Raw genomic sequence first — 25,331 nt, forward strand, 5'->3', positions numbered from 1 at the left:
CCATTTTTACGTACAGAATAAATAGACATCCTTGTACAAATGAATCAAAATAGATTTTTCATTTTTATAGATTGAAAACTGGACTATGTGCATGGTTTCTCTATATCTAAAAATGTATATATCAGTTTATAGTAGTTTATAAAGATGATTAGACTGTACAGTAGTCCCACCCTTATCCATGGTTTCACTTTCTGTAGTTTCGGTCACTTGTGGTCAACTGTGGCCTGAAAATATTAAAATGGAAAATACCAGAAATAAGCAGTTTATAAGGTTTAAATTGCATGCCATTCTGAGTTGCGTGATTAAATCTTACCTTGCCCCGTCTGTCTCACCTAGGAAGTGAATCCAGCAGATCACACTGTAGACACTATTTAATAGCTGGCTTGGTGGTCAGATCAGCTGTGGTAGTATCATAGGGGTTGTGTTTAAGTCTTCTTTATTTTGCCTAATACTGGCCTCAAAGCACAAGATTAGTGATGCTGGCAATGCATATATGCCAAAGGGAAGCTGTTAACTGTCAACTGCTTCCTTTAAGTGAAAGTTCTTGACTTAATGAGGAAAGTGGAAAAAAGTGTATGCTGAGGTCAGTTAAGATCTATGGTAATGAATCTTCTACCCATGAAACTGTGAAGAAGAAAAAAAGAAATTCATGCTAGTTTCACCGTGGTACCTCAAACTGCAAAAGTTATAGCCACAGTGCATGGTAAGTGATTAGTTAAGATGGAAAAGGCATTATATTTATGGGTGAAGACATGAACAGAAATGTGATCCAGTTGATGACAGTTGAGTTTGGTACTATCCGTGGGTTCAGGCATCCTTCAGGCATCCACTGGGTGTTTTTCCCCAAGGATAAGAAGGGCTACTATATGTTGTGTAGTATACTTTTATTGTCTATTTGTAGGGTATATTGAAAAGACAGAAATAAAAACAAAGTTGCAAAATGGAGACCCAAAGCAAGCATCATAAGCACAAAAACTGAATGAGAAAAAATTCTCAGTAGAATTATAAAAATTATAATTAAAAAATTAGAGTTGTGTCGTTAAAACTAGTCTCTATGTAGGTTTCTTCATTTAGTGAGTAGAACAGGCAGCAGGAAGCTGACTTTTTTTCTTTGACCCATGTGAATTTTCTAGCTGAGGAATGAAGTGACTTGGAACCGAGCTGGACTTTCTACTGAGCATGCCCTTCTCCAGCAGGGTCTAGCTTGGGTGGGGCCAGTCTTGCTCATTAAGCTTTTGGATGCTAGATTTCCATCAGCTTTCCAGTCTTCCAGTGACAGGAAACAGCACACAACGTGTTTCATGTGCTTAAAAGCTGCGTATGTATTTCAAGGGGGAGATTATTAGAGCATTTCTGTTGTAGCAGTTGGGTTTCATGATACATACTTGTTTGTTGCTGCTTGTGAAGTTTGCTGTTGAGAGTGTGATTATATTCAGTGGACTGAAAATTTGGAAAATGCTAATGTACAGAAGTAGATGAAATCTGGGTAAGTACACTGCTCCACAGGGAATATGTAGTTATATTTGAACCAAGCCCTATGAAGAATATATTTTTTCTTCAACGGGCAGAGTTTAGTTTTAGACTGCTTGCTTGCATTTTTCTAGGCAAATGTTGAATTTTTTCAGGTTATCTTTAACATAATAGCTTTTTCAGGTTTGAACTGTGAGAATAATGAAGCTAGTTGGCTTATATATGTGTCTGGTTGTTTCACAATTGATATATTCAGTGGTGTGGTATACTATATGAAAGTTTATGATTAAAGCACAGTGAGGACTGGTGTAAGGTTAATAGTATACAGCTGGGTTTTTTTAAGCATGTTAAATGAAAACTTTCAGTTTAATTAATTTATAAAGTGCTTCATTTTCACCCTAACGTGTTTGATTAAAAGAAGTTATACTATAGCTATCAGAGATTTGAATTCAGTTTTTAGCATCTGCATATTAGTAGCTATTAACAGGACTGATTATTGTTTTGATAATGGAAACACCCTAAGTAAATATTGGTTGAATAAGGATAGGTATCAACATCTTCTTTTATTACTAAATATTTAATCTGCTGTTTGAAGAGATGTGAAAACTCATCATATTGCCCAGATTCTGACGTCGAGACTTAGAAAAAAATCTTCATGCTTTTTCTTTATATAATGTACCAGTCTAAATCATCTTCCTTCAAAAACATCCTTGTTTCTATGCTACTTTCTAACAAAATCAGTGCCACTGTAATTAGCAGACAATCTCTGCAATTCTGTTTTTATTGTTGACACTACAGGGAATGTTCCTATACCACTAAAGTATTTATGGTGTTTTTGGGGAGATGCATGTTTACTTGGGAAGTTTAAGTTTTTTATTTTTATCCCCCCCAAAATTTCCTCTTCAAATTATTTGTGACTTGGGTGTAGGACCTGAATAAAAAATAACTATCAAGGTGATGCTGATAATCTGGGCAGTCAGTCATTGCCTCCCTCCCCCCCATCTGCTTTGTAGTGTTTCTGTACAGATTATATACTGATGACCTGTAGTTTAACACCATAGCAGGATCACACTGGACAGGTAAGATTTCAATTTTGATATTAGTTTTTCTTGAATTTTTTTGTGGACTGAAGGTTGAATGCCTGACATATTCTCCAGTAGGACACTCTACCAAATCACTTTTGTAAATAGTGAATTTTGAGAATTTTACCTCCAAAGAAATAAATACATTTAGCTAAAGTAAAAACTTGTCTTAGCCACTACCACTTAAAAATAGTTATTTATTTGACGCTGTTACTAAGTAGTTTTGAACTAAATTAATGTTCAGAGTTAGAAATACTTTGGGGGAAAAAAAAAAGGTTTTATAGCATTCCAAATGGCATGTATGTAATTCCATTGTGGTTACAGCTTTTCCCGCATAGGAAAAGTTGCTCTTATCACACCAGGTTTGGAAGTTCCATAATGCTAACACTCTGTGGCACCTTCTGATCAACTGACCAGTGAACTGGCGTCAACATGTGGTTGTGCTTACTTAAGCTGAAAAAAAAGTCATTCAGTTTATAGCCTTAGTTTTTAGAATATATGCTATACGTTGGCATAACTCTTTGGCAAGTGCTATAAATATTTAAAATGGCAGAAGAGCTAATGAACAAAATTTTAAAAGTGAATTATGTTTTTTGACAAGATTTAGGTATTTATGCCTGTTGACTGCAGTGTTCCAAAGCTTATGGAGAAGAGGATTTGAAAGTATGAGATCAGTGTAGGCTCCAGCTTGGTGAACTTGTCATAGTGTGGGGGAGTTGATTGACTTTGACAAGCTTTTGTCTTATGACCTATTAAAATGCAGCGTCTGCAGCCTGTGCATTTATCCTGTGCAGTTAACCTTGGTGGATTTGTCGTTAGCTTATTTGGGAAGCGTCTCCTGAACCACTGCTGTTTTTAGAGTTTGATTCACACAGAAATAATATTAGACTTGTTGTCAATTACCACTTGAGACCAAGGAGGCATTTTTGTGACTGGGTTGGGGAGGCATTTTATGCATAAGGTAATTGTGGGATGAACATAGAAAAAGTGTGCTTCTTGGTGTCTGTTATGGTCACAGGAGATTATTGGTATTGGCACTGCTCTGTTTTGAGCCTGGTTATGATATCACTGGAAGAAAATGTGTATTTTTTTCTTCTATAGAGCACTATAGGATGGTAGTCCAAATAAATGTTCCCCAAATACTAGGAACAACACAAGAGATATTTATCTCGAAGCTACCGGATGTATGACACTGTACTAGGAACATGTAGTTACTCATCTGTACAAAAGTTTCACCCTTTTCGTGTGAATATAATAGCAGATATGAGGCAGGGAATAGGTGTGGGCAGGAAACATGACATCCTTGTGCTTGTCAGGCCAATTTTGTTCCTGCTTTTCCCTACAAATGAAGAGGAAGCTGCTGAGAGATCGGGAATGTTTGTGTATGACCTGCTTAGAAATTTAATAAGAATCTTCCATTTCTGTTTTACTCTCTCCCTCTACCTTTTTTTTCCCCCTTTTTTAAAGAGACAGGGTTTTACTCTGTTGCCCAGGCTGGAGTGTAGTAGCACGATCATAGCTCATTGTAACCTCAAACTCCTGGGGGCTCAAGCGATTTTTCCTCCTTCAGCTTCTTGAGTAGCTGGGAGTACAGGCACGTACCACCATGCCTGGCTAATTTTTAAATTTTGTGTAGAGATGCGGTCTTGTGATGTTGCCCAGGCTGGTTTCGAACTCCTGGCCTCAAGTGATCCTCCTGCCTTATTCCCCCAAAGTGCCAAAGTGTTGGGATTACAGATGTGAGCCACTGTGCCCAGCCTGTTTTACTCTCCCTTATAGAAGATTTTCTCAACTCTCAGAGAACTCTATGTCCAAGTATCCTATTCCCATTCTTCCAGTAGAGGATAAGAATAATATTTTTGGCCTACCTGCTTATGTATGAAAATTATTGTTAGCAAAAGACACCTATTTGTTTCAACTCTACACTGGGGACAAAATGATAAAAATAAGCCAAAAGCAAAGTTTTCTCAGGAACTGCATTTGAGCCTTGAATAACACGGGCTTGAACTGCATGGGTCCTCTTATGTGTGGGTGTTTTTCAGTAAATACAGTTGGTTCTCTGAATGGGTGGCTTCTGCATCCACAACCAAACTTAGGTAATAAATACAGTATTTGCTGGGTGCAAAACCCATATAAGTGGGCCAGCTTTTCCCGTCCTCAGGTTCTGTGGGACCATGTGCGAATTTGGGTTTATGTGGGGGTCCTGGAACCAATCCCCTACAGGTACTAAGAGAGGATTGTATATGTATTAAGTATTTTTTTAAATGAAAAACGTATTAAAAAATATTGCTGTTCCACAAGCTTAGGTGTTGAGCTTACACTCTTTAGAAGAGCAATCTATGTGGGGTAAGGAGTGGTTTGTGAAGTATGCTGAACTGAAGACTGGCAGAAATCAATTTCTTTGAGGATGTAGAGACAATCTTAAGCCTCATGTGCCAAGAAACCATTTTGTTTTAGACTATTGTAATGCTGCTGCTGAGCTGGAATAGACTGGAACGTTTCTGCATGCACACTCTTCATTCGAGTGGTTAGAGCTTTGTGACAGGGCAAGGTGGCACTATTGCTTGTGGTAGTCTCTTGTGGCACTTGAGTTGTCTCCATGGAAGCAGGCCAGCCAAGCTGGCTTCACTTAATGCATCAATATTGTTTCCTAATAAAGTATTTCAGTTTGTGAAAACTTCTACTCAGTGAATACTGTCTCCCATATCTCATGTCATCTACCAGTGCCATCCACCATGCCCCGTTACTCTTCTGTATCCTTCTCATTTCTTTATGCATATACAGGTGTGTGTTCATAGTCACGTAATTATCTCCCACACACTTTGCTTTCATCCTATAAGCTGTACTATCTGTATAAGGTTCCTATCCCTATAAAGTAACCTAACATGTATACTGTGTGAATCCTGCTGTTTATACTTAACAATGTACCTTGGGATTATTTTGGTAACTGTATACCTTTCTCATTTTCGTTTTCTTTAGGGCTGCGTAGTATTCTCTTATATGAATGTGGTATGACATCTCCTATAAGTAGATGTTGATACTTTGCTTTTACAATGTTATAGTGAATCACCTTGTACACAATAAATTTACGTATGTGCAAATGTGTCTGTAGGATATGTTACCACAAGTAAGATTACTATTTTAAAGTGTGTACAAATTTGGAATTATGATAGCTGTTGGCAAATCGACTTCCATTGGGTCTGTGTACTGATTTACTCTTCTACCAGCAATTGTATAAGATTACCTCTGTTCCCACAGCCTTGCTCGGTGATTGCATGATTAAACTTTTAGATATCTCCATCTTGAATTTTTAACTTCATTTCTTGTATGAAGAGTGTGGTGAGCATCTTTTCATATGTTTATGTGCCCCGTATATGTCTTTTTCTGTTAACTCTGCTCATCCTTCAGCTACTTTCCCCTTTGTTATTGGGCTGATGGTTTAAATCAGACTAGTGAATTTAAAAATGAAATTTGTTTTGCATTTTTTGATGTTGAGCCAACTTATAAACAGGATTGTTTTATTTGGCTTTTTGAATTTAGGTTACTTGAATTCAGCTACAGAGCAAATATGTTTCTACCAAATACAACTGAGAATGAGAATTAGTACTCTTTAAAAAGCATGATGCCTATTTGTATGAATGTTTAACCAACATTTTCTATGAAGGACCATCATGTGATTATCTGCAGAGTTGACAATGGTAGCTTTTGAGAAAACTGTGGCTACTTTTCAAACTAGTTGTAATTTCTGAATTTAAATTATCCAAATTTAGGAATCAGTGACAAATTGTGGACTATGTATTATGCTAATCTAGTTACCTATGTTCCTTACTAGACTGGGAAGCAGGATTCTTTCATCTATGTTACTGGGATCTGGTGCATGTGCTTTGCAAGTACTCAGTAAACATTTGTTTTGAAAGAAGTGGGTAAGATACTGAATCTACATCCTGACAGTCAGTGAAATTGAATTGGGGGTGCTCAGGTAGAACACGTTGCTAATGAGTACAAAGCCCCAAATAGTGGTGGCAATTTATTGATTACACATTTTCAACAAATAATTAACTGTTGGGCATCATGCTAGGTGCTGGTTTTATAGTAGTAAAGTCGTTTTGGGGTTGACAGAAGAGTTGCATAAGGTCTCTGGAGCTGGATTGGAATTCTGGCTCTTACATTTATTGGCAACATGGCTTTGACCAAGCTATTTATTTTCTTTTTACCTTCTTCATCCATAACATGGAAATAATTTTAGTTCCTTCCTTAAAGTGTTGTGAAGATTAAAGGAATTGCTACATGCAAAATTTCTTCTAGAGCAGTGCTCAGCAAATAACTGATATTATTATTTCTGTTGGGATTATTACTACCATTACTGTTGTTTTTAGTGAACAAATGGAAATAGTTCCTTTCTTTGCAGAATCTCTGTTTGATGACAGTGGTCCACCATTTATTATGAATTTGTTATGTGCCAGGCACTTTATGTCTAGCATCTCACTTAATCCTTTGAGCCACCCAGCAAGTACCTATTATATCCCTATTTTGCTTATAAGGAAACTGAAACTCAGCAGGGCTAAATAACTTGTCTACGGTTGCATAGGCAATAAGAAGCAGAGCTGGAATTCTAATCCTGTTTTGTTTTCCAGACTTGATCTCAAACTATCATGCTATTTTATCCAAACATTAAGTAACTTCTCACAGAAAGAATGTAGCTCCAGCTCTGCCTGTTACACAAAACCAGTGTTCCACCTGAGAGAAGGAATCAAAGCAAATGCAGTCACCAATCTTTCCGACCACTCAGCTCAGAGCCAGCGGGGTTCGGGATGTCTTTATATCATCTCTATTAGAGTGTCTGTTGAGTTGCCCAGTAATACAGGCTTATGTGCTTATGATTATGTGAAGAACATCCATAATGATTTATGCATGGACTCTGGTTGTTTAGCTCTCATATCAGGAAAGGGCATCTATTTCTGGGATGGCCTTCATTGCTTGTAGAGAGGGCTTTGCTTGACATAGCTTTCTTTTTGATTTAATCTTTAATAAGAGCAGCAGGAACTTGCTTTTAACAGATAAGATTGTTTGTACTTATCTCAATTGTTATTAAAATTGGACAGTATTTAAAATTATGCCCTAATTTTCAAAAACCATCTCTCCAATATATGAAAAAATACATGTTATCTTTTGATGAACTTTAAGAATTTTTTCTTTCATTCTTATTTAGAGTTGCTAGAATAAAGACTTAGTGGTTTATCTCACTAGTATTAAGTCAAGTGTTAGGTTTTTAAAAACTGAACATCATCTGGAAAACAATGAAAAATTTGACAACTCTGGCTCTTAGGTATGAGAGTCATAAAATGCAGTGGGGAGTAATAACCTGAGATGATTCTACATGTGCTCCCAGTTTCTTAAGGCTTATTTTGTAATGCTTTCCTCTGAATAAGCAGAAGCTGACATCAGGATGCTTTTGGCTACAAGGAACTGAAACCCCTGGCTCACTGTTTCAGCCAGAGTTGGGGGGGGGGAGGTTATCTCACATAACAGGAAGTTCTGACACAGGACGGAGTCTCATGTGGCCCGATCAGGGGGCTGGTCCTCTTCTCTGTGATTCTCTTGCCAGTGCCCTCTAGTGCGGGTCAATGTGTTCTCAGGCTTTCTCCCCTCAATGGATTGGAGATGGCAACAACACTTCTAGGTGTTATGTATACAGTGTTCAGAGGCAACAGTGGGGTTGGCTCTTGTTAGAGAGAGAGAGATCCTTTTCCAGGAGTCCACCAGCAGATTTTCTGCATGTCTTGTTGGAGAGGGGATGGAGACTGCTCTGACTGCCTGAACCAGTAGCACCTACCCTTGTGGCCCATCCTGGAGCCAGCCTCTGTTGGCAAACATGTGGAAGAGGGAGGAAAGCTGAACAAAATTTGGGTTCTGTTAAAAACAAGAAAGGGTGGAGGGAATACATGCTCTGAATGTAACCTGATCCTGCTTCAACTTGAACTAGCAAAGAATTGCAGTTCATATCTTGTGTGTGTCTGTATTTAATTTAAACCAGATACTAGCTTGCATTTTTATAGAAATAGTTCTTTCTTACAGGTCCTTTGTCCCTTTAAAAATAAATAAGTGATATGGTGTGTTATAAAGGTAAGTAGGGTAGGTAGCATCGGATTATTTAAAAATAACTTGTTTATTTTTATCATGTAGATAGTCTCTTTGGAATATATTAGTACTTATTTGAATATGAGGTATTTTCTAGACCTTCTGGCACTTAAGAATAATAAACCTGAAAGGGAAAGGACTTAACTTTCAGTCTTCTCTAAGTGTGCCTATTTTTTAAATTCCTTCTCCCTTTCCAGATATTCTCTTTTCTTCCCTTTTCAACTCCAAATGTCAAATATATTTGAAAAGTATCACTCCATTATTTCCAAAGTAGAGTTAGGTGGCTGTTGAATCATTCCTGTATCTGGGTCACAGTATTTCTTTTTCTCACACTTGATGCTTTAATGGTATCAAATAGTGGAATATTAAAAGACCTCCCCTTGGGCTGTAGGCTATATGGGGAGATGAACCTAAGCAAGTGATTGTGGGTATCAGCAAGGTGCTCTGTATATCCTCTACTCTATATGTTACCCAATAGCAGATGAAAACTAGTTTTGTCAGATCTAGAAAACGGCTGAATTAGACCTGTCCGTACATTGCCAATATTATTTAAGTTTAGTGGTTATTTGTTGCAGGGTTTTGTTTTTCTCAAAGTTCAAATGAAAGCGTCCCTCCATTCCTTTACTACCATTTTTGAGGTTTAGAAATGTTTGCTTTTCTATTTTGTAAATCTTGGGTCCCTAAATAATGTATTGAACTCTGTTCGTAGAAATCAAAACCCTCATATTGCTCATGATCCCAGAGGATGGGAACTACTCAGTTGGCAGCAGCACCCACCTTGGTCTCTGCTTCAGGATTTTATGAACAGTAAGAACTTATAGAGTGGATTCTTTCAATATTTTAAGGAAATTTCTGGACCCCCAAATTAGCATGAACCCTTTGCTTGGAGTTCTTTATATGAGTGTGTAGAGTTGTGTATCTATTTTGCTTTGCTTGCTGTAGTATTCTGATTAAAGGCCAGTGTTTAAGTAGCATAATGTTATATGCTTGATAGTTCAGGCTGGTGGTAGTGACAGCACCTTGGAATTTACCTTTTTTAAACATAGGGGAAAAAAGAATGGTTTTATGTAACACAGCTCCTTACCTAACCAGTACTGATCCTCTATTGATGATGGTTTTCTGCTTGGTTGCATGTTAAATGACGCATGCTTTTTCTCATGGAGCTGTTATAATAATGAACATTTTTATCAACCCAGATGGAGCATGCCAACATGATAATTGTCTCCAAACCACATGCTTGTCTAATGGGCTGGCTGTTCACAGCAGTGTTCTTTTTAGTTGATGATAAGTAGAAAGGTCTTAGTATGTTATATAACCATACTAATGATGGATTTTGGGTAATTGTAGTTAAAGATTCATGCAATGAGCATCGCTAGAGTTAGGAAAACTTGAGTTCTGATTTGGGATTTGCCCATCTGTTATGAGGCAAGTCTCCTAGTTTTTTTGAGCCTCAGTTTCCTTGTTGATAAAATACAATGAGGATATTAGAATAGATGATTTAACAATATTCATTCAGTATATATTTATTAGATACCTTTTATGTGCCAGTCTAGATGCTGGGAACATAGCAGTATATAAAGGAAAGATCTCAGCCCTCATGGAGCTTTCATTTTAGTGGGAATGCTTGCATTCCAGTGCAGAAGTTTCCATTTTCATGTGCAATGGAGTTTAAAGGCGTACCCACATCTGAAACTCCGAGAGTTATAGGCATGATAATTATGGTGAGTGGATGTGGTATAATCATGTTTTCTTGATGGTGGTAATTTGTTCAAGAAACCATTTTATCAACAAAGAAAATAGTGTTTAGTTTTGAGCTCTTGAAACTATTTTAAGGATATGCTTATTTACATATAATTGTATCCACCCTTATTGTTGAGTATTCATAATCCAATTAGCCATTTCCCTTGTTTTCTATCTTGTTGCCCATTTACATTGATCGCCTCTGAGGTTCTCAACACTTAAAAGTGTGGATATAGTGAGGATTGATAAGGACTTTGTGAGGTTTAACTGGGTGGTTTATCTGTGCTCTTTATCTCTGTATCTGGGCTTCAGTTTATGTTACCAACTCTGTTGTAATTACATGGGCAAATAATAACGTTCAAATATGATTTTCTTTGTGATGGGAATTCATCTGTAAATTTCTTACTTTGAGGATGTGGCAGGGTTAATTATAGTAAATCTCAGGATATGCTCGTGTTGTTCTATAGTCATTTTCACAAACTGGCATGAATCTTTGAGGACTGGGCCAAGGCCTTTGTAGTTAGTAGGTCATTCATGCACAATGGAGCTGTGATTCTATTATGAAGTATGTGTGAGGAGAGGTATACAACTTTGTGGTCTTCCATCTCTTGGCCTTGGACAAGTCACTTAACTTATCTTCCATTTATTATTTGCAAAATGAGGATAATACCTGCCTTTGTGAGATGATTTGAGCAGAAATTATGGGCACAGTGTCTGACACAGTAAACGTTGAGTAATAGCTCTTATGATTGAAATATAAATAACTGTTAATGCTTTTAACATAATAGTGGAAACTTGAGTTTTATATTTTATTGCTTCTAAAATATTTTGGTCAAAAATCATCTTTAGTGATTGGTCCCCAGACTGTTTCTCATAACCAAAGTAATTAGAGAGCTGCCTGTTTGTCTTGGTTAGCTTAGACAGGCATGGGATATTTGGGTTTTAATCTTACCAGGACATTTATTCAGTTCTCAAAATGTAATTAGATAGCATATGTTAGAAATCAACTTTGTTCATTTCATGATTAATGTAAATGATATGCTCCACTAAAATGGTACATGGTCAATGATACATTAAAGAAAAAAAGGTTTTCTGTGTAACATGGAACCAGTTTAAGTGTCCTCAGGTTCTTATTGGAAGATGTGATTTTGAATTTCAGGGGCCTAAAATGAGAAGTAACACTGGACACGTAGGTATGGTAGTTAACTATTCCCTCTTGTGTAGTATGGCTGTCAAGGACATTATTGTTCCCTGATTTTCCTGTCTCACTATATATTTCTTCTGGTCCTCATACCTTTTCTTCTGCCTGATCCTTACATACAGTAATAAGGGTTCTTTTTAGGGTCCTCTAAGCTTAAGCTACACTTTTTATCTAGGTGATGCCAGTATCACCTGTGCTTTTAGCTGTTGCCCATATGATGACAACCCCCAAGCCATATCTCTACTGCATGCCTAGCCTCCATTCAAAACTTGTGTGTCTCGTGGCCAAATGGATATTTCCACAAACTTCTCAATCACAGTGAATTCAATAATTAAGTTAAATGTCAACTAGTCCCACTTCTACTGGTATGCTCCATTCCCATGGATAATTCTACCATCACTCCAGTCTCCCATCACCTAGAACTTGTCCTCGATTCTTCTCTTTGACTTTCTCTATTCAATTTGAATACCAAGTCATGTCCACTCTACCTGTTTACCATTAGATTCATTTCTTGTCCTTTACCCAGTCGCTTCCGACATTGTACATGTGTTTTTCATGTCTGCATTACTGTAACAATCTTCTGGATGTCTTTCTGTTTCAGTTTTTTCTCTCATTTTGTACTTTACAGTCAGGTTGGGCTATCTGAAATGGGAATCTCATTCTCTTGGTCCTCTATTTAAAGTAGTTAATATGGCTTCTCTTTGCCTTTAAAATAACCTCCTCATTGCCTTTAAAATAACACACACAGCTGGGGTGGAGAGCAATGGGGGCGAGCATGGTGATGTGTGCCTGTAGTCCCAGCTACTCGGGAGGCTAAGGTAGGAGGATTGTTTGAGATCAGGAGTTCAAAGGCCAGACTGGGCAACAGAGTGAGACCCTGTCTCTAAAAAAACCAGAACAAAGAAAACATACACAAAGTCTTTTATGTTCTGGCTTCTGCCTCCTTCTCTTAGTGTTAATTATTAATATTACCAATTTGCCTTCCACCTCCCCTTCTATCTCCACACACAAGTTCCCACTTCACTTCTACAGTGGATCATTGTTCTGTACCTATGGTTTCCTCTGTGAGGAATGCTCTCATGTTTCCACACACCTCTTTGTGCCTGACATGTACCTGCTGTCCTGACTACTTTGTCTGATTAATGAGTACTTATTATTTTAAAAGCACCTCAAAGGCTAACTTCTGTAGAAAGGCTTGCCGGAGGACCCTCTTCTCCTAATCTGGGTTAAGTATCAGTCCTGTGCTTTCTAAGCAACATGCTCTTGGCTTATCTGTGCTTATCTATACTCCTCATTCGCTCAGCTTCTTGAAGGCAGTCTTTATTCTCATGCCTACTTCTTGGCACATTCTAGGAGCCATTAAATATAGGCTGATTGGTTGTTTTTGTGCTTGTATATTAGATGTGAATAACATTTTAAAAATTATTTTTTATTACTGAGCTATAATTCACATACCATAAAATTCACCCTTTTAAAGGATTCAATCCAGTGGTTTTGAGCATATTCAGAAGGTTGTGCAACCCTCACCATACTCTAATTCTAGATCATTTTTATCACTCCAAAAAGAAAACTGTACCTGTAAATAGATATTCTCCATCCTCCTGTCCCCTCAGCCCCTGGCAGCCAATAATCTACTTTCAATCTGTTTGGATTTGCGTATTCTGGACATTTACATAAATGGAATCATACAACATGTAGCTGGCTTTTTTTCACTTAGCATAATATTTTCAAGATTTGCCCATGTGATACCATGTATCAGCACTTCATTCCTTTTGCTGACTGAATAATGTTCTGTTGTATGGATATCACATATTATCCATTCATCAGTTGATAGACATTTGGGTTGTTTCCATTTGTTTTGGCTATCATGAATAATGCTGTTATGAGCATTCATGTACAAATTTTTGTGTGAAGAGATGCTTTCATTTATCTTGGGTATATACCTAGCATTAGAATTGCTAGGTCATATGGTAACTCCATGTTTAACTTTTTAAGGAATTGCCAAACTGTTTTCCAAAGTGGTGGCCCCATTTTATATTCTTATTAGCAATGTTGACAGTTCCAAATTTTCCACATTTTCACCAATACTTGTTACTATATTTTTTTAATTAAAAAAAATAACTTTTTTTTTTTTGAGAGATGAGGTCTTGCTATGTTGCTCAGGCTGGTCTTGAACTCATAAGCCTCAAGTGATCCTCCTGCCTCAGCCTTCCAAAGTGCTAGGATTATAGACATGAGCCACCACACCTGGCCACTATCTATCTTTTTTTTTTTTGAGACAGAGTCTCACTCTGTTGCCCGGGCTAGAGTGCCATAGGGTCAGCCTAGCTCACAACAACCTCAAACTCCTGGGCTCAAGCGATCCTCCTGCCTCAGCCTCCCAAGTAGCTGGGACTACAGGCATGCGCCACCATGCCCAGCTCATTTTTTCTATATATAATTTTAGTTTGCCAATTAATTTATTTCTATTTTTGGTAGAGATAGGGTCTCACTATTGCTTACACTGCTTTCGAACTCCTGATCTTGAGCGATCCGCCTGCCTCAGCCTCTCAGAGTGCTAGGATTATAGGCATGAGTCACCATGCCCGGCCACTATCTTTTTGATTCTAGACATCCTAGTGGGTGTGAAGTGGTATCTCATAGTGGTTTTGATGTACATTTCTTTGTGCTTATTGGCCATTTGTATATCTTCTTTGGATAAATGTCTACTCAAGTCCTTTGTCCAGTTTTAAATTGGGTTTTATGTCTTTTTGTTGAGTTGTAAGAGTTCTTTATATATTCTGAATTAGTATCAGGACACCTGTTATCAGATATGTGATTCGCAGAAGATATGAATAATAATGGGTACAGGGTTTCTTTTTGGAATGATGAAAATACTCTAAAATTAGTGGTGATGGTCGCATAACCTTTGGAATACTCAAAACCACTAACTGTACACTTTGAAAGGGTGAATTTTATGATATTTGAATTATATGTCAAAACTTTAAAATGTGTACTTTATTCTCTTTTTTTGACCTATTCAAATTTGTATTTTAAGAGAGGGGGCTTTCGCCATGTTGCCCAGGCTGAAGTACAGTGTGAATACAGGTGTGATCATAGCACACTACAGCCTCCAACTCTTGTGCTCAAGTGATCCATTTGCCTCAGCTTCCCAAGTAGCTGGGACTACAGGTGCATGCCATCACACCAGCCCTAAGTTTGTACCACTTTTGAGGATACCTGGGACAGTACCTTCTGGCCACCGTGCCAGGAGTTTGAGCACTGTTGTCACTGGCAAGAGAAAAGAGAGTGAGTGTGATCTGCTGTCTGTGCAGGCCCACCTATGCTGTATGTCAGTGATACTTCCAGACTTTAAAAGTCCCTCTTTGCTTGTGTAAAATTTAGGCAACCATTTATTTTCAGATTTAATTTTTGTTTTCATTAGTTCTGATAAGATCAATCATTGAATGTATTTTTTTCCACTCTATAATGTCTTCATTTTATTTGGATTAGGGTCCTTAGATATTTTTCTTATAATCACATATACAAAGAAAAGTATAACTGAGTTGGATGGGATGGAAGTTTTGGTGATTTGATTATAGTTTGAGTAACTTTCCCAGAAAATTAACTTTTGCATTGGAATAGTCACAGTGAATTATGAGACTTAATATTGGAAAACAAAATAATACATCTTTGTTCCAGATTTAATTTTCTTGCTATTAGGCATGTGACTTTTAAAATTTGTTTTTATAACACTTCATATTTTGGTAGATTTTGGTTTTAACGTGTGAAATTTCTGTGAAATGTGCCTTGATACTTTTTAACATTGTTGATAACGTTTTCATATTAAGAATGAAGGATACTAAGTATAGAGAAAAGTAATTTTCCTTTAAAAATTGGATTGTTTTAGTCAATTATAATATTATTTGTAACTAGTTGAAACCTATCAAAAGTAATCACTCTTGGTCTTTGTGACTTTAAGTTCCAGCTGTTTAGATTTAGAATTCTATTGTTGTGACACTAGTTTTGGTTCTGTGACTCTGAGAGAATTCTGCAAATTAGAGTAAAAATCTTCATTTTTTTCTGGTGGTTTTGAACCCTCTTGTTGTGTGCTTTCTCCCTGTTATCTCTCTGCTATTCCCCTTCCTAGCCTTCCTTACCCTGCCCCTTGCCACAAAATTAAAATCGGGAGAGTTTGGAAAATAACATTTTATGATTTTGTTTCATTTATAGCATAAGCTGTAACCATGACTACTGAAGTAGGCTCTGCCTCTGAAGTGAAGAAGGACTCTGACCAGTTAGGAGCAGGCGCAACCAAGGAGAAACCTAAAGAAGTAGCAGAAAACCAGCAGAATAAGTCAGCTGATCCAGAGGAAGAAGAAGGTTCCCAGCCATCTCCTACAGCTGAAAGCCAAAGTAGTGTGCGCTTCCAGAAGAGACAGAAGGAGCCATCTGAGAGAAGGGGTATTTCCCGATTCATACCCCCATGGCTTAAGAAACAAAGGTCATATACCTTAGTCGTGGCCAAAGATGGAGGAGATAAAAAAGAGCCTACCCAAGCTGTTGTGGAAGAACAGGTCTTTGATAAAGAGGAACCTCTTCCAGAAGAAGAGAGACAGGCCAAGGGTGATGCTGAAGAAATGACTCAAAGGAAGCAACTGGAGATTAAGGTTGAAAGCAAGGAAGAAAAACCTTCTGTGAGCAGAGCTGAGACACAGGTATGTTTGGGAGTGCTTGTCTGGAAATGAACACTAGATAGCATAACCACATAACAAAAAAGAGTTGGTTTGTTTTGGATCATTTCTAGATTTCTTGTATGGAGATAACTGCTTTGACTTAATGTTTCTGCAATATGGGTCTTGGATTGGTCTTCCCTAGGCTTCTCCTGTTAATCCTTTAAAAAAAATCCAGTATATAAGCAGATTACTAAAAGATTCAAGTCTGTTCCTTTTAAGGTTGTGTATATTCTCTCAGACTCCTGTAATCTCTCCTTTTAAACAGAATGCCCTTTTATACCTTTTTGATTTGATTTATTTAGGTATTCAGTGGGTAGTCAGTAGTAGATTTGTGCATTATGGTTGCCTAATGAAACCTAGGTTTTGCCATGGTATGAGATTTTGATCAGAAATTGTATTGTTTGAAATGATATTTAAGTAGTAGTTGCAGGGATGTCATTTCTTTTACACATTTAATGCTGAAATGACCAACTTTGCCAAATGAGAGAATTGGCAGTGGAAGGAAGATGAGGGGAACTTTCCTTTCTAGCAGAATTCTCAAGTCTTTTAAAATCTTAGGCTTACAGTGGTTACAATAATCACGATTCTTATTAAAAATTTTCCTTTTCGTTTGTTGTCTTCTGCAACTTGGTTAACTTGAGTATGAACTTAATTGTTTTCTTCAACAGCCTGATGAATTAGTAAGTAAGGAGAGAGAAGAGGAGAAGGTAAAGGAATTACAAGAAGACAAATCAGAAGGAGCAACAGCATCAAAAAGAGTGACCAAGGAAGTGCAGACCAATGAGCTAAAAGCAGAGAAGGCCTCTCAAAAAGCCACCAAGAAGACCAAAACTGTCCAGTGTAAAGTGATCCTCTTAGATGGCACTGAATACAGCTGTGACCTGGAGGTGAGTCAGGGAGCTGAATGGAGAGCTATATTGATGTGTGTTTGTGGCATAGTACAATGAATGTGTTTTACCAAGTTCCTATAAGCTAGTTTTTTACAGTTTTGTATTAAAAAAAAAAAGCCCATAGAAATAAGCCATCGTTTCTATTACAAACAATATTTCCTGACCCTTAAGATAAGCAGGGACAACTCTCTGCCAGTCTATATTGGTCATGTATACCGCCTGGTATTTGTTCTGGATGGGCATTAAATATTTTGAATATTACCTCTGGCTATCAGATGTTTTTCTTGAGGAGACATGATAGTACTAGGTCAACATTTTAGAATAATGAAATATAACCCCAAATGTTTTATCTTGAGACAGATAATGGCTTAAAATCTGGCTCATTGATTTAGTTTCATTTAATTAAAAATCACCCATGCTTTCCAGAACATATAATTCATTAGTATTGATGCTGACAGAAGCCAATGCATTTAGCACCTTATAATTTTATGTCAGTCAGAAGAGTTTGTTATTTTTTACAACTAAATCACTTTATGATGTATACTAATAGCTAGTGTTCACTGAAGAACTGTGTCAAGTGCTTTGATGGATTATCTCATTTAATACTTATGAGAAACTGTATAAGGTAGGTATCATTGGTATTCTCAGTGTTGCAATGGGGAACGTGGGATAGAGAGATTAAACAACTTGCTGAAAGTTTCACAGCTAGTTAGTGGTTGAGCCAATATTCCAGCCCTGGTAATTTGATTTTAGAGCTCACGGACCTAGCCACAGAACTATATACTATTTTATCTGTCACACATGGGACCTATCTTGCTTGTTAAAGTCTAGTCTAGTCTTTTCTTTGGTATTCTAATCTATTAAATATTAAAAAAAATTTTTTTTAATGTCTCACATTCTCGTTAATAATAGAAGTAATGCTTTAACAACAATGAAAGCATTCAGCTTGGTAATGACATCTTATGTCTATCTAGTTGAACAATAGTTTATTATATATTTGAATGTGTATCATATTGCAAGATGCTGAGGATACTAAGATGAATAATTTATGGTCCTTGTCCTCATCTTTGTATTAGTTATCTAGAACTTTATTTTACTCATTTGAGGTAATTGCTTTGAGATTTCAATTGTTTAAAGAAAAGGAGTAGCAAAAGAGGATTAAACATCCTTGTCTTAATTCTTACTGCCATAACAACATACCTTAGGCTTGATAATTTATAAACAGCAGAAATTAATTGCCCTTGGTTCTAGAGACTGGAAAGTCCCAGATCATGGTGCCAGCATATTTCGTATCTGGTGAGGGGCTGGTCTCTGCTTCCAAGATGGCACCTTCTTACTGCATTTTCACATAGTGGAAGGGACAAGTGCTGTGTCCTCCCTTTGTGGAAGGGGCAAGGTATCTCCCTTCAATCTCTCAAATAAGGGTCCTGATCTCTTTCTTGAGGGCTCCGCCTTCATGATTTAATCACCTCCTACAAGCCACCACTTCTTAATACCACCATAATAGGGATTCGATTCAACATGAATTTTGGAGGGACACATTCGGACTGTAGCAATCCTTAAAGCTTTCTTTTCTTCTGCCCCCTTTTAAACACTTCCCTCTTGTCCTTTCCTAAGACTCCCTTCCTGTTCCAGAGAGAAAGAGAGAGAGATAGAAGAGGGATAGAGGAAAACTAACTTTGTGTCTCAGAGGTAGGAGTGGAGGACAGTAAGGAAAAGAATAGAAGAGAATGGTTTTTTTTTAACTTTGGTCAATGACATTGTATAAAATTTGACCATACCTATGTTGTCTTTCCTACCTACCCTAGAAGTTAAGGAGTCTACTTTTTTTTTTTTTTTTTTTAATTTATTTTTTGAGGCAGAGTTTCACTCTGTTGCCCTGGCTAGAGTGCAGTGGTATCATCCTAGTTCAGCTCAACCTCTAACTCCTGGGCTCAAGCAATCCTTCTGCCTCAGCCTTTCAATTATCAGGGACTACAGAAGTAGGCACCACCACATCTTGCTAATTTTTTCTATGTTTAGTAGAGACGAGGTCTAGCTTTTGCTCATGTTGGTCTTGGACCTAGGACTTTACGCGATCCTCCTGCTTTGGCCTTCCAAAGTGCTAGGATTATAGGCATGAGCCAAGGCTCCTGGCTGGGAGTCTACATTTTTGAGCACCAGCTTGATCTTAAGTGACTTTGAGTCATTTATTCAACCTCTCTTGGCCTTTTCTTTATCTGTAGAACATAGGATTATTTAGAGGATCCAAAATGCCTATTAATTTCTAAAGTTCTTTTTATCACTAAACCACAAGATAGATTGATGTACTTTATGGTTTAAATCTATTTTTATTCTTTATCTTTTTTAAAATGTCATGAAATATTTATTTAAAAACTACAAAAATAAAGAAATAATGGAAGAGACAGTTGTGTACCACTATAAAAATTTAATCAGATATTACAATTTTGCTGTGTGTTTTAGATCTTTAACGAAATAAAACATTAACGACATTGCTAAATTTCATTCCCATTTTTTCCTTCTTGCCTTGTATATTTTATGATGTGTAAATCTTCTTTATTCATTTTAACTGCTGTATCGTATTTCTTTGAATGACTCAACCAATTTATCCATTCCCCTACTGAGGCTCACTTCCTTTATATACTAACAGTCCTTTAGTGAACATTCTAGGACATGTTTCCTTGTTTACTTGTGCAAGAGTTTCTTTGGGGTAGGCATCAAGTGGTGAAATTGTTGATGGGATACAGTTTTACTTCTTCAGTTTTCGCAGATATTGCCAAAGTGAATGAGCCAATTTTCATTGCAACCAGCAACCATTAAGTTTGATTTTAACACATTGTCATTAGCACTTCTTATTATCAGACTTATTAATTTTGATCAATCATGTGTGTGAAATCACATCAGTATTTTAATTTGCATTTATTTAATCACTGTCAACTTTCACTAGGTTATGCTGCAGTAACAACCTCATAGCAATGGTTTGTTTTTTGTTCATGTCACACGTACTTGGTGAGTTGGCTGTGGCTCTGTTCCATGCCATCTTTATTTTTGACCGAGACTGAAAGAGTAGCCTGTACCTGAAACGTGCTGGTCTCATAATAAAGGGAAAAGAAAACATGGCAGAAGCCCACACTATGGTCAAGACCAAAAGAGTAGCCCATACCTGAAACATGCTGGTCTCACAATAAAGGGAAAAGAAAACATGGCAGAAGCCACACTATGGTTCCTGAATCTTCTGCTTGGGAGTGGTGTATATTATGTTAACTTACATTTCACTGGCCAAGCCAGTCACATGGTCAAGGCCAGTGACAATATGGTGAGCAGGTATCCTCTCATAGGAAGGTGGTGAATAATTGGAAACATGAAAACAGTATTACAGTTTACAACACAAAAACAATACTACTGTTTACAAAAGATGAAGCTGAGCATCTTTTTATATTTAGGTTTATAGGATTGCTGTAATCTAGGATTTTTTTAAATATCATGTTCTTTCTCAGATTAAGGGCATTCTTTTCTTAATTTCTAAAACTTAATCATGAATAAGTGATAATTTATCAAGTATCTTCTTCAATTGAGAGGATCATATGTTTTTCTAACCCATCAATGAAATTTACATTAATATTTTCTACTGTTAAGGCATCTGAATTTCTAATGTAGACTCTACTTGGTCATGATGATTCTGCATTCATTTTGTGTGTATGTGTATGTGTGTGTGTTTTAAGGATTTTTGCATTTATTACCTTTAATTTTGTTTTATCAAATTGTCTTCATCAGATTTTATTATCTGGATTGTATACTGTCCTCTTAAAGTAAGAGGTTGTTTCCCTCTTACCATTATGTGGCCGAGCTTGGATAGATTAGTGATTTATCTGTACTTTCAAGATCTAGTAGAACTTGCCTTTAAAACTGTCTTGGCTGGCGGCCTTTTTAGGGGAAGAGTGGTGATGGAGGGCAGTTTTTGTTGCTTTTTAAATCATTGATTCAATTTTGTTATTCTTATGGTCTGTTTCTGTTTTTTCTTGAGTCAGTTTTAGTAATTTGTATTTTTGGTGGAAACTCCATTTCATGTAATATGACAAATTTATTGGCGTGAAGCTTTTCATTGTATTTTCATCCTGTGCATTTGATTTTGGTTCCTTTTTTATTTCTGGTGTTATTTACCTTTTCTTTTTTCTTGGTTTCTTACTATATATAGGTTTACCAGTTTAATTTTTTTCAAAGAACTTAGTTTTATTTATTATTTCCATTGTATGTTTTCTATTTTCTCATATTTTGTTCCCTTTTGTTCATTTTCATTGGGATAACTATTCTTTTTCTAATTTCTTGAGTTTAAGACTTAACAAAAAATGCTTTCATGGCTCTAATTTTCTCTTCAAGTACCTCTTATTGATTGTACAAGTTTGAAATACTTTTGAACAACATGGGGTTGGGGATCCAACACCCCTTCCCCCACAGTTGAAAATCTGTGTATAACTTTTGATTCCCCCCAAATTTAACTACTAATAGTCTCCTGTTGACTGGAAGCCTTTGTGATAACACAAACTGTTGATTATCGCATATTTTATGTGTTATGTATATTATATACTGTGTTCTTAAAATAACATAAGCCAGAGAAAATAAAATGTTATTAGAAAATTATAAGGAAGAGAAAATATATTTACTGTTAAGTGGAAGTGGATTATCAGATCATCATAAAGGTCTTCATGTTGAAGAGACTGAGGAGGAGAAAGAGGAGGTGTTGGTCTTGCTGTCTCAGGGGTGTCAGAGGCAGAAGAATATCTGGATATCAGTGGATCCACACAGTTCAAACCTGCATTCAAGGATCCAACTGTATAGTGCTTTCATTGCCATTCAGTTCCTAGTGTTTTCTCATCCCATTATGGGTCATTTTTGACTCCTGGGTTTTTTTATAGGTGTGATTTAAAGTTTCCTAAATGTGTGTGCATTTGTGTGTAAGTATATGTATTCATGTCTTGTGGGAAGAGAGGATTTTTCTTTTGTTCAGATTTCTAGTTTTATATGACAGTGTAGTCAGAATATGGTCTAAATAATAGAGAATAATAATATGGGTTAAGACTTTGAAACAATTTGTGGTCAGCTTTTGTAATAATTCTCTTTGAGTTTGGAAAAGCATTATGGTATCCTTTCATTATTGATACAGATTTGTCCTCATGATCTATAAGGCTTCCAGATCTATCCTCATCATCAGACATTAATTATGTGTGTCATGTTTTCTATCTCTATTAATTATTTAATTGCTTAGTTTATCAAATAAGAGAGGTGTGTTAAAATTTTTCCTTATAATTATTCATTTGATAATTTCTCTTGGTATTCCTGTAAGTTTATGCTTTATTAAAACCTGGGGCTAGATTATTGGATATATACAGAATTATATATTCTTGTGCAGAATTATATATTCTTGGATAACCTTCCCCTTTTTAATATCATAGTACATTAAAATTTATTTCATTTGATGTATTACTGTACTAGCTTTAGTTAATATTTGTCCAGATTATTTTCTGTCATTTCTTTGCTTTTAAACATTGTGTCCTTATGACTTTGAGACTCATTTTTTAATCACCTTTGGAAATTGTCTTTCAACTGATGAATTAGACCATTTATTGCACATGATTACTGAGATGTGTGCCTATATTTTGCCGTTTAATTTTGGGCTATTATTTTTCTTTGTTTACTTGAATTTCCTTTTCCCCCTTTACTTGCTATTCTTTTAGAAATTATCTTTAAATATTTTACAAACATACTTTATGATGTCTGTTATTAATCACTATGCCTATCCCTCCCTTTCCTCCATTTTGTTTAGCATGCATTTATTAGATTTCTGATCTCATTTTGGAATGGTAGAAAATAAAACAATTTCTTATCTGTGTAACTATTCCTTCTTCTCTGATCCTACTGCTAGTAGAGAATCCAACTTACTATGTTGCCTGAAGCAGATTTGAGATAGTATCTAGAGTTAAAAGCAGCAGCTTTGTTTTTTAATTCAGGAATTAAATTGTTTGGGAAAACATAGAAGTCTTCCATTTTTATGACTGTATTAATTTATAGACAGAGTATCTTTTTATTTAATAGAGGATTACTTAATATGCCATTATAAGAGTAAAATTTTGAGGGCAGTAAATTGTGAATAAATTTGTAGCATTTGTGTTGAGTAAACCTTTTTTTCTTTTGACAACGTACAAAGCAAAGCAGAGTTTGAGTAGACTTCAGTGATGCTTGTCTTACAGCAGATTTTATGTACCAGCAGTTCACCTGAATTCTCAGCATTGACTTTATATCTGAACATAGGTTGTATTAAATAATGCATCAATGTCCTAAGAGTTGTTGTAACAATGCAGAAGTTATAGGTTGTATTTGCTATTTTAATTCATTTCCCTTTTATTCAAGGTTCCTTCTTATTTTGGTTCTCCAGTTGCTTGCTTGGTGTCATTAGTTCGGGTCTGCTACTCACGAGACCTGCTCATATTTCCTCCTCAGAAGTGGAGCCCAGAGGACACTCTTGTGTTTCCCAGTTCTAGTACTGACCTTAGACAGATTGGGTGATTTGCTGATGCTGCTTATCTGAAGTTCCGTAGCTCTACACCGGAAATCACTGTCTGAGGACTATTTGGGGAAGAACGTTGTGGGAAACTATAACTATTAATGAACTTGTGAGCTCTCAAGGAAGGTGAATACAATATGGGAAATAAATACTTCTATTTTATTTGGTTTGGGAGAATAAATTTGTTTTCATCCATTTATTCTCAGAAAAAGGTTTTATTTCTATCATGACTGTAGTTGCTATTTGTTTCTTTTCTTTCTATCTGTATGTGTCTAATTTTCAATCAAACTTTTAGATGACACAGCATGCCCAATGAAGAGGATCTAATTGTCCTCACGTAGGGCACCTACAACAGTAGAGGGAAGCCACTGTGAAAGCATGGCCTATGACAGAAGTTGTGAGGAGATGGAATGGCCTGGCGGACAGTGACCTGGCTTATAGGGATCTTATAGAGTAAAGTGAGCTTCTAGAAGATCCTCAAATGCCGGGATGAGAAGATTAAGGCTGAGCCATAGAACAAAAAGGAACTGGGGAGTAATAGACAAGAGGTTGTAAAATCATTGGTATATAAGACCTAGCAGGTCAAGATGCTATTTAGATTTTGGAACATGGTAGATAGCAATGTGGCTGCAGTAATTTAAGGGGGACTTTTTTATATGCTGCATTAGTTAATATATATATCAGTGGTCTTTATAGATAATAGTTTTATTTGATATAATTAGAGCTTTGGTAAATTAGGCAGTTTCTTGTTTGTGTTACTTATCAGTAATTTTGGCCAACAAAAGTATACCCTTTTAAACCATTTAATGTAAATATTGCTGTGTTAACTGAGTAACTTTTTTGAAATCAAGAAGCATCATTTTGGGGAGTATTTTTGTTTGGTGTCCTAACATCATCTCTGCTTTCTGGATTATCACTATATTACATAGATATAATTATTATACATCATATATAATATACAAGCATGCTATATATTTATATGTATTATATATATGTATATATCTTTCTCTCCATGTATCTATATCTTTCTTCCCCTCCCCATCCCCTACTTTTCATGGCTTCTCTTTTCCACATTTTTCCTCCTGTGGGTCATCTGACCCTTTTCTTTCTGTTCCTGACCTTAGGAATTAGATAAAGATGACTGACAAAGGAGCCAGTATAATACTGTTTTTAAAAACAAATTGTGATCTTTGAAGTCTGTGTTCTTTTAAGGAAACAGAGTATAATATTAAGTGGATAAAAAAATGTCACACAGAATTTGCCAGATTCCTAGAAGGTGGAAATAATACATGAGCATAAATATTGGATAATAGTTTATTTTTAGAGAATGATTGTAGTTGAGTTAAAAAACACTATGGAAACGATTTGACTTTAATGTTATTTTTGGCTTAGGTAACAATAGGCTTATTGCTAAGCCATGCATTAATTTTGACCCAAGGTCTAGGCTTTCTGTGTGCATTTGTTCCAAATCTTTTTTTTTTTTTTTTTTTTTTTTTGAGACAGAGTCTCACTTTCTTGCCCAGGCTAGAGTGAGTG

At 36.4% G+C, this 25,331-nt stretch overlaps 1 protein-coding gene across 24 annotated transcripts in view; it reads left to right on the forward strand.

Annotated features, from left to right (window-relative positions):
• Nucleotides 1-25,331, forward strand: part of EPB41L2 (erythrocyte membrane protein band 4.1 like 2) — a 202,950-nt gene that overhangs the window by 78,944 nt on the left and 98,675 nt on the right. For 17 of the 24 annotated variants that reach the window (XM_076002960.1, XM_076002942.1, XM_076002955.1 and 14 more), the window contains exons 2-3: nt 15,844-16,328; nt 17,015-17,233. In XM_076002960.1, coding sequence (XP_075859075.1) covers nt 15,858-16,328; nt 17,015-17,233 — 690 coding nt within the window. In that variant the 5' untranslated portion in view covers nt 15,844-15,857. The other 7 variants (XM_076002945.1, XM_076002951.1, XM_076002954.1 and 4 more) reach the window with 7 other exon arrangements.

This window comes from Microcebus murinus, chromosome 5 (genome assembly GCF_040939455.1).
Source record: "Microcebus murinus isolate Inina chromosome 5, M.murinus_Inina_mat1.0, whole genome shotgun sequence".
In the NCBI taxonomy this organism is placed as follows: domain Eukaryota; kingdom Metazoa; phylum Chordata; class Mammalia; order Primates; family Cheirogaleidae; genus Microcebus; species Microcebus murinus.